Genomic DNA, 9,488 nt, shown 5'->3' on the forward strand with positions numbered 1-9,488 from the left:
ATCGTGTGTGTCTTTTTTTTAACAGGAATTTATCAGAAACCTTTTTGTTGTATATATTATTTATTTTGAGAGAGAGAGAGAGCAAGTGGGAGAGGGGCAGAGAGAGAGGGAGAGAGAGAATCTCAAGCAGGCTCCGCACTGTCAGCACAGAGCCCAATGCAGGGCTTGAACTCACGAACCATGAGATCATGGTCTGAGCCGAAGAGTCAGATGCTTAACCCACTGGGCCACCCAGGTGCCCCGCAAACATCGTTCTTAATGGAGAAATGTTGAAATGTTTCCTCTAAGAAGGGGAAAGGAGAGGCCTTCTATTTCCCATTTCTAGCCAACAAATGCTAATGTTTTGGAGCAAGACAGTGATGTATTGCAAGCTTTTCAGGGCGTTTATTCTATGGGGTGGGGGAGAATAGGAAACAGAAAGCAACAAAGAAGCAATCAGAGCCATGAAGACCCTCTCTTCCGCCTCCTCATCCCTTTTCTCTTTCTGAGGATCAGAACCAGAGTGGAAGCAACAGTCTTTAGAATCACTGCTCGGATGATGTGGATCATTCAACTTTAGACAAAGAAGAGGCTTTGGAACATCATCTCCTGGAACAACCCTGTCAATTCACCAGAAAAGATTGTCTGGTCCAGACGAATTAAAGGAGTTGCCCAAGATCCTACTGCCACTTTGTTGCCATTTTCCTCTCCGGTCCCTAATGTGAGTCCCTTAGGTCCACTGCCAGAGGCTCCAGGTGCACCAGCGACCCTGCCCTGGCGTGAAGAATCACCCATGGAGAGGGCAGGCCACATCAGCACCCATAGCATGTCCGGTGGCCCACCTTTTGCTCTGCTGACATCACAAGCAGCATGCTGGGGCTGGTCACGCTTGAATTGTGATGTCAGGGAACAAAACTAGGGGCAGCCTTCGAGGAGGGGGGCCAACTTGATAGGGAGATCAAAACACAGCAGCCGAAGGGAAAGGTGAGAAGGCAGCGGTCAGATCCCAGGAGATGGAGAAGGCTGGGGTGGGGGCACGCGGGACTGATGGGGACCCTCCCAACAGCTGGTGAAGTGGGACCAGGGCTAGGCCGCTGCACCTGAGTGCCTGGGGGTCCTTTTTCATCCCACCGCAGGGCAGCCAAGCCTCTAGCCCTCCCTGACATGCAGAAAATCTCACGTAAGTACTTGGGCGTCCTGCCTTTCTTCTGAAGGGCCAAAGAAGTGGCTCCTTTCCTTTCCGTTGATGTGACTTCCTTCTGCCTACCCTCTTGCTCGTCCAAGGTTTGTTGCAGGGGTCAGGGCTGGGACACAGAGAACACAATCCCCATGTTATGCCCCGCCCCTCCCATGGGTTGACCAGTGACACAGTCTCTGTACCCTATGGGCAGAAGCTGTTTCTATGAGAAGGACTAGTGTACCCCTCCAAGGCCCCTCGGCTCCTGCCGTGGCTTCTTCGTGGCTTTGCTCTATCTTCTCAGGGCCAGTCCAGGACCACAAGCCAGCCCCGCAGCCGCCGGTCCAGCCCTCAAGCCCTTCCCACGCTCAGCTCCTGATGAGTAACAGCAGTCTCCGCACGTTTGAGGACCAAGTCCTCTGTCCCATCTGCCTGGAGGTGTTCCGCAACCCGGTCACCACCACCTGCGGGCACAACTTCTGCATGGCCTGCCTCCAAGGTTTCTGGGACCACCTGGCTACCGTGGGCGAGACGCTGTACTGCCCCCAGTGCCGGGAGAGCTTCCCCTCCAGACCGCGCCTCTGCAAGAACGGCATCCTGGAGGAGATGGTGACCTGCTTGGCCCAGGTCAAGGGCCAGACCTTGGGGTCCTCACGGCCCCTGGCCGGGCCCAGGGACGTGCCCTGCGACTTCTGTTCCGCCCAGAAGCTCAAGTCGGTCAAGTCGTGTCTGCAGTGCATGGCCTCCCTGTGCGAGAAGCACCTGAGCAGCCACTTCGAGGACCAGATGTTCCAGGACCACGAGCTGCTGGAGCCCGTGTGGGATCTCAAGAGCCGCCTGTGCCGGAAGCATCGCAAACTGCGGCGGCTGTACTGCCGCACGGAAGGCAGCTGCGTGTGCGGAGCCTGTCTGCTGGAGGAACACAAGAACCACGACACCATCCCCCTGGAGGAGGAACGTGCCAGGAAGGAGGTGAGGTGGAGTGGGGGAGGGGTTGAGGAGGGGAGGGGGGGGGAGGGGGGGAGGGGGGTGTGGGTAGGAGCGGGACTCGTGGTTCTGAGTCTCTCCCTGAAAGTCTTTCACCAGCCCAGTCACACCTTTCCTTGGAGGGAAATCACACAACCATCAAAGTGACAGTCAGGAGGGTGGACGTGCCCGTTACATGAGAAAGGCTTGGTAGAAGGACAGAAAAATAACGCTGATTCAAAGGTTCACATGCAACCCGATGTTTATAGCAGCACTAGCAACAATAGCCAAATTATGGAAAGAGCCCAAATGTCCATCAACTGTGGAATGGATAAAGATGATATAATATATAATATATAATGCATATGTATAATATATAATGGAAGATATATATATATATATATATATATAATAGAATGTTAGTGATCAAAAGAATGAAATCTTGCCATTTGCAACAATGTGGATGGAACTAGAGTGTATTATGCTAAGTGAAATAAGTCAGAGAAAGATAAATATCGTATGATTTCACTATATGTGGAGTTTAAGAAACAAAATTAATGAATATAGGGGAAGGGAAGGAAAACTAAGATAAAAAGAGAGAGGGAAGCAAACCATAAGAGACTCTTAAATACAGAGAACAAACTGAGGGTTCCTGGAGGGAAGGTGTGGGGGAATGGGCTAAATGGGCGATGGGCATTAAGGAGGGCACTCGCTGGGATGAGCACTGGGTGTTATATGTAAGTGATGAATCACTAAATTCTACTCCTTACACCATTGTTACACTATATGTTAACTAGCTCTGATTTAAATAAAATTTAAAATTTTTTAAAGTAATAAAACAACAACAACAAAAAAACGTTGGTGGGTTTGATGAACAAGGATCCAAAACTGTATGTATGAGTTCCATGTTAACTTTTTTGCGTAGATAAAGGAAAGGCTGGAAGAAAACATGTCAAAGTAGAAATATGTCATGTTAGGTTGGGCAGATCCCCTCCTTTTCTCTACTCTCAAATTCTGTTTAATATATGGAAATATTAAACAAAATTAAAATGTGGAAAACCAGATTTGAACTGCTTTTTATAGTGGAACACTTCTATTTCAGGCATTCTATCAAATATATTTGGTAACAGTAATATTTCCACATAGCCACCCCTTAATGGTCCACTGCAAGGAGCTCCTGAGGGCTTATAAGCCAAGTGGCCACACCGTTCAGCTCAGTGGACACTTTGTCCATAGTAAGACTTTGTCAACAAAGCAAGCAGTGGGTTGATGGACAGTCTGGCTTGAGCTGCTCATTTTGTCGTGTGCCAGCAACAATCCACTGGACAGGCACTTGGATCAACACAGTTCTATCACCCGTTATAAACAAGAACATGACTCTTCCCAGAACAGGTGGAGACTGGAGGCTTCTTCACAGAACTTGGGACACAGCGTGTCCCAGGCAGCGCCACCCCAGTGAGGTATCTCCAGGGCTCCATGTCTGATGCGCCCCTTCTCGACCCACTGCCCCCTCTCAACCCACTGAATCCTCTTCAGCCCCTTTTTGTGATCTGAAAGCCTGTGGTCATCACTGTCAGGAACAGAGAACCTGATTCCTAAGAACGGGGAAAGGGCACCTGGGTGGCTCAGGTTAAGCGTCTGACTCTTGATTTTAGCTCAGGTCATGATCTTGGGTTTGTGAGTTCAAGGCCCACATCGGGCTCCATGCTGACAGTGTGGAGCCCGCTTGGGATTCTCTGTCTCTCTGTCTCTCTCTCTGTCTCTCTCTCTGTCTCTCTCATTCCCCCTCTAAAAAAAAAAAAAAAAGACTGGGGAGAGAGTCTTAGGGAGTGAGAGACCATGAGCAGCATGAGCAGAGGGTAGAAGACCCGGGCCATCTGCCCTTCGGCTCTGCCTTTGTCTCTCATATAGGCGTCTTAGGAATGTAAGAGGTATGTCTTCTCTGGGCTTGCAGAAGGGTTTCTCCAAGAAGGCCTTGGAGAAGAAAGAACCTCCACCTTTCTGAATCAGGGGCCCTTTCCTCCTCCCCCTGCCTCACCCCAGGTGGAGGTTCGGAAGGTCCAGGCCAGCGTGGAAAACCAGATGCTGATCATCAACTCTGACAGCCAGAGGCACCGGGGGCAGGTGGCCTTTCTCTCGGTAAGGCTGGCCCACCCTCTCCCAGGCCCAGGCTTCCCCCCAGTGCCCTGCATCCGGCTGAGGGGCACTCTCAGGGCCTGGAGTGGATGTCATGGGGCCCAGCAGTTGGCAACAGGATGCATAGGCAGGTTCCGGGCTGTAACAGTAGGGGCTGGGGCTCAGAGGTGCCTCTCAACACACCCTCCACAACCCGCTCCCCGCCCCACCCACAGAAGTTGATCCAGACAACACGCGATGAGGTGAACGCCTGCTTCTCAGAGATCATCCAGGAGGTCAAACAGCTGCAGATGAAGGTCTTGGATTTTGTCGAGAAAGAGGAGGCAGCCGCTCTGGGGAAGCTGGGCAGCTCCATCCAGCAGAGCCACAACCGGCTCCTGAAGCTGGAGGGGGACAGCATCTGGCTCCGCGCCCTGCTCGCCAACAGGAGCGACCAGCAATTCCTGCAGGCGAGCCCCCGCCCCCACTCCTGTCTCTGCCCCAGGCCCTGATCCGAACTCCACTCCTCCTCCACCCCCAGACACACCAGATCTGCTCAGACCTAGGATTAAGCCATCAGCATTTGGGGCTGCAACTCATCATCTATTCTTCTGCCTCGGGGAGCCTCCCCACCCCAGGCCGTGGGTCCTGGGCTTACACCAACACCCTTGGCTTCTTACCTGACGTTTCTGCCTTCACGTCCCTGGAACAGAAGGGAGCATACCCTGGGATTCCTGGCATCTGCCACAGTCTAAGTTTCTCCAGATTCTCCCAGACCAGGGATGGGAATGAGACCAGACCAATCCATACAGCCTGGGATGAAAACCCCATTTCCTTCACCAGCCCTGGCCCAGTCCTGCAGCCTGCTGCTGTTGCAAGAGGGTACCAGGCAGGGTCACTGGTGGAGGCGTGCGTGACAGCAACCTTCTCTGAGGGTGGGGCCCAGGGCTACCCAAACCCTGTGCTCGGGAACTCTGAGCAAAGACCTTTCTTCAGCTGATTATCACATCCCCAGCAGATTTCTAAAGCTGTTGCTCACAGCGTCCACCCCTCCACACACACGCCACAGGAAAAATGTGGCAAGGTCTTTCACTAAGCAACTCGAAGCTCAGAAGGAATCGTCCTCCCGTTGTTTTCTAATCCACTCTACTTAATGCACTTTGCCATACTTTTTGGCAAAGCCCTGATCTCAGACATCACAACCAGGGGGGAGGGAGAGAGATGTCCAGGTTTGGAAACCAGCAATTTCTCCACCTGCCCCAAGATTCTGGGCTCGGTGGGGTCCCTGGCATAAGCAGGAGCTCCTGGCATCTGCCTGGGCCCCGGGCTAACGGGTGGTACTGCTGGCCACTCCCTGCATCCAGGAGTTCCCCAGACTGAAGCACTTTCCCGCCTGCTCGGAAGCCCTGATGAGCACCAACTGTGAGGAGAAGCAGAGCTTTCTCCAGTTGCCGGAGACCCTGGCGGAGCTCCGGACTCGGCTGCTGGACGTGGGTCTCAGCTTCATCAATCAGCTCCTCCTGAAGGGTCAGTATCTGGCAGCCTGGGGCCACTGGAGACTCACCTGCCCCCTGGGGGTGGGACTGCCCTGCAGGGCAGTGTTTGGGGTTCCAGGCACTGGTGGAGAGCCCTGCCTGCCCATGTGCACCTTCCCCAGGTGACGCAGCCTCCTGGAAGCCCATGCCCCTCTCTGAAAGGACACTGGGCTGTAAGAGTGTCCTCAGCAAAGCTCCTCAATCTCCTCCAGGCATTAAGATGAACTCCTATGAGTTGCTGCCCTCAGCTGTGGACAGGAAAACACTTCTCAAGTGTGAGTCCTCCGTACTGAGGTCCGAACCTAAGGGTGGGACCCCCGGGGGGCCTTGACTTCCCCAGTCCCCTCTCCATTCAGGCCAGGGCACCAGAGAGATGCCAGCTCTCTCTTGCCCAGACCTCGTACTTGGGACTGGAGACCTCAGAAGGACTCAGCCTGTGACTTCAAGGCCATGATAGGGAGGGGACTATCCTGTCCCATCCCGTGGGTGGGCAAGGCAGGGCCTTGCCCAGATGCTGGCTCTGCCCCCCTCCCTGGCTCTGGTGTGGCACAACCATTGCCCTCAGCTGGGGGCCTGCCAGTGTCCCCCCACCACCCCACCAGGGTTTAGCCAAGCCAGCTTGGATGGCCCTGTCTGTTTCTTCCTCAAGCAAGCTCCCTTTTATTGCTAGGCAATAAATAAATCGAATACATTTGATGCCTAGGCAGCCCCTCTCCTGAGCTGGGCTGGGAGGCAAATCCCAGGGACTTCTCTGAGATATCATGGGTCTCTTTGGTGAACCCCTGAGTCACCTCCTCCAGGAGCCCTTGACGTTCCCTCAATCCCACTCATTCTTGTGTCCTGAATAAATAAAAAGGGAGATTATGTTAGAGTCTAGTGGGGGGCAGGGAGGAGGAATTGGTTTCTCAGCTACTCTGGAAAGGTAGACCTTTGGACAGCACCCAATTCCTTCCTCCAGAGGAGGTCAGTGACCTGGGGCCAGAGTTGCGGGACTGAAAAGAGCAGGGGCGGGGCGGGAAGAGAAGGGCCAATCCCAGGAGATGGGCAGGGGGTGGGAAGCACTTGGTGCTTCTGTGCAGATGCCACGCAGCTTAGCATCCTCTTCGTCAGCCCTGGGAGCCGCTCACCCAAGCTCCCTTACCCCCCCCCCCGCCCCCCCCACCAGGTTACTGCAACCTGAACTTCGACCCCACCACGGCCAGCGAGGAACTGTTCCTGTTCAAGGAGACCCACTCGGTGCTGAACCTGGGCATCCTTCTGGAGCCCTTCGCCGCGGGCGGCCCCTTCCCCGGCTTCAAGCAGTGGCCGCAGGTGCTGTGCTCGCGCGGCCTGTCCGAGGGCCGCCACTACTGGGAAGCCGAGGTGTCCAACTCGTGGGTGTGCCTGGGCCTCACCTACCGCCGCAGCCCCCCGCTCGGCGGCCGCCCGCGCCGCAACATCGTCTACCTGCTGGGCCGCAACCCGTACTCGTGGTGCCTGGAGTGGGACTCGCTCAAGTTCTCCGTGTGGCACAACAACACGCAGACGGTGCTGCACGGCGGTTACCACCGCACGCTCGGCGTGGCGCTCGACTGCGGCACCGGCTGCCTCTCCTTCTACGGCGTGGCCGGCGGCGTGAGCCTGCTTTACCGCTTCCTCGTCTCCTTCCTGGAGCCGCTCTACCCCGCGGTCATGGTCAGCAGCGGCGCCTCGGTCACGCTCAAGCAGCGCCCCGAGGCGGAGGCGTAGGCGGCAGCCAATAAAGCTGGACTCTAGCGCTGGGCTGGGCCCGCGGGAAGGGGCGCCGGGGACGCGGGTCGCCGGAGGTCGCGGCCCCCGGGTTGAGGGCTGGGGTGGGCGGCGAACCGGCCTCCCGTCCCCCTGACCCGCTGACCCGCTGCCGGGTGTTCCCGGGAATCCTAGGAAACAGGCAGACCCCTCCGTTCCCGCAGCCATGGGAGAAGGGCTTTGAGCCAGGATGGAGTCCCACACCACTCCCCTCCCGTGGGGGGTGGGGGGGGGGATGGGGGGGCGGCCGGGGACAGTCCGGTGGCCTCCGGAGGGCGGTGGGGAATTCCTGGTGCAGAGCCTTCCGCTTTATGCCCCCCCACCTCCAGGCCCATCAGAGGCCCCTAACTTTGGTTCTCCAGGCGAGTCCTGGCTACTCAGCATCAGGGGCCCAGGGACAGATCCCTGTCCCCAAAGGCCTCGCGGGTGGCTGCTTTCTATTCCTCCCCTCCAGGAGGCCAGACTGAGAGTGGCACCTCACAGATGGGTTAGGGGTGTTCTGTCCCAGTTGCTTAACTGGGGGCTGGGAAGTTAAGCCGAAGAATCCAGGCTGATCTCAGGCCCAGAGAAGAAAGGTGAGGGCCTACTGCCCAGAGCAGGGCCTGTCACACAGCTGGTGTCTCATAGTCTGGGGCGGATGCGGAACTGAGGCTATCCACTCTGCACCGTCCTCTGTGCTGCTGCAAGCTGTTTTCCCCAGCCATCCGCCCAGTGCGCTCCACCCCCAGAGTATAGCACTGCCCAGAAGCAAAGGGGCTGCTTCCTCATCCGGGACCCTGCAATCCCGCCTGTCCAGCAGAGGGTGTGAGAGTCAGCTCCAGAGGCTGGGTCGCACCAGGTTACTGCCTCGCAACCCTGGCAGGAGCATGACTGGAGACTCAGCCCCTCTGGCGAAACCACGGCAGCATTTCCAGCATCAACCAGCCGCTGGTTTCTCTGGTTTCTCAGGTTGAGTCTCTTGGGTTAATGATTGGCTCTGAAAAGGAAATGATACAAGTCAAGGGAGAAAACCCCTGGGGCAACATAGTCCAGAACCAGGCCTAAAAACACCCCATGGGGGTGTGCCTGAATTCCATCCCCACCTGGCCTGTTGGAAGAGAAATTAGTGACCCTGGTTTTCCCATCTGGAGAGGGTGGGACCAGGCCCGAAACAGATGTAGGGGGTGCCCTCAAGGTTTCTCAGAGGGAGGCACCCTTTGGCTCTTCTGAGCAAGCTGTGGCTGTGGTTTCTTGCTGACCTTCCTTTCTGGAGCCTTCACTCAGCACCAATTCCAATCAATCCCCACCCCATCACTCTTATTCCCCATGGGCTGTTCCCCGTGCTGATTGGTAGGAATGAAATGTAAACTTTTTCCTCAACGTTCCGGAGCAGCCTTTCACATCCAAATGCCTTAATCTTGGCTCCCGCCTCCAACCTTCGTTCTCCCTGGCTCAAGGGGCTACAGGCTCCTGCAGCACCCGGCTGGGGTCCAGAAGTGCTGAGGAGGTGAAGGTAGGGTACAAGGAGACGGGTCTGTGCTAGCTAGCTGCATGGATCTCCAAGTTCTTCCCCATCCAGGAGCTGAGGAAGAGGCTACCCTCGCCAGCCCCTCCAGGGGTACTGTATGATGCTGGAACCATCCTGACACCCTCAGGCACTTGGCATGAAATCCACATCTGAACTTAATATGGGTATTTGCTTCCCTAAACAGCTCTTTGTTTGCAGTTCTTGGGCTGCTGGGAATTCACAATGAGAGTGCTGGGGGTCCTCAAATAGTTTTTAGTATTTCGAAAAGCCAACCAGCAAGCCAGCCTGCACATCAGGGGGGCTAGCCAGCAAACCGAAATGTCAGGGTCTCTGCTCCCGGCTCAGCACGCGCCTCGTGGAGGAAATATAGAGGGGTCCTTCCCGGTGCAAGATCAGCCAGTGCTCTTGGATAATCTACACCTGTGAATCCCACCCCTTCCCT

General features: G+C 55.7%; 1 protein-coding gene across 5 annotated transcripts; it reads left to right on the forward strand.

The window, feature by feature from the left end:
* The first annotated feature begins 875 nt into the window (after positions 1–875).
* On the forward strand, positions 876–7,526 carry LOC132687333 (E3 ubiquitin-protein ligase TRIM65-like). 5 transcript variants are annotated; one of them, XM_060645420.3, is made up of 8 exons: positions 876–963; positions 1,116–1,159; positions 1,461–2,128; positions 4,166–4,261; positions 4,474–4,707; positions 5,602–5,764; positions 5,895–6,047; positions 6,938–7,526. In XM_060645420.3, the coding sequence occupies exons 2-8, from the start codon at positions 1,144–1,146 to the stop codon at positions 7,498–7,500; spliced, it is 1,893 nt and encodes a 630-aa protein (XP_060501403.1). In that variant the 5' UTR covers positions 876–963; positions 1,116–1,143; the 3' UTR covers positions 7,501–7,526. The 5 variants fall into 5 exon arrangements, with proteins under 5 accessions (XP_060501403.1, XP_060501407.1, XP_060501402.1 ...); XM_060645419.3 differs by having other exon boundaries at positions 901–963; positions 1,046–1,159; XM_060645424.3 differs by lacking the exon at positions 1,116–1,159 and having other exon boundaries at positions 879–963.
* The last annotated feature ends 1,962 nt before the right edge of the window (positions 7,527–9,488 follow it).

Source organism: Panthera onca, chromosome E1 (genome assembly GCF_046562875.1).
Source record: "Panthera onca isolate mPanOnc1 chromosome E1, mPanOnc1 haplotype 2, whole genome shotgun sequence".
NCBI lineage: Eukaryota > Metazoa > Chordata > Mammalia > Carnivora > Felidae > Panthera > Panthera onca.

Coding starts and splice junctions, on each gene's coding strand:
- LOC132687333 (XM_060645420.3), top strand. Junction 4,708..5,601: donor GCGACCAGCAATTCCTGCAG/GCGAGCCCCCGC, acceptor CCCTGCATCCAG/GAGTTCCCCAGACTGAAGCA. Junction 6,048..6,937: donor CAGGAAAACACTTCTCAAGT/GTGAGTCCTCCG, acceptor CCCCCCCACCAG/GTTACTGCAACCTGAACTTC.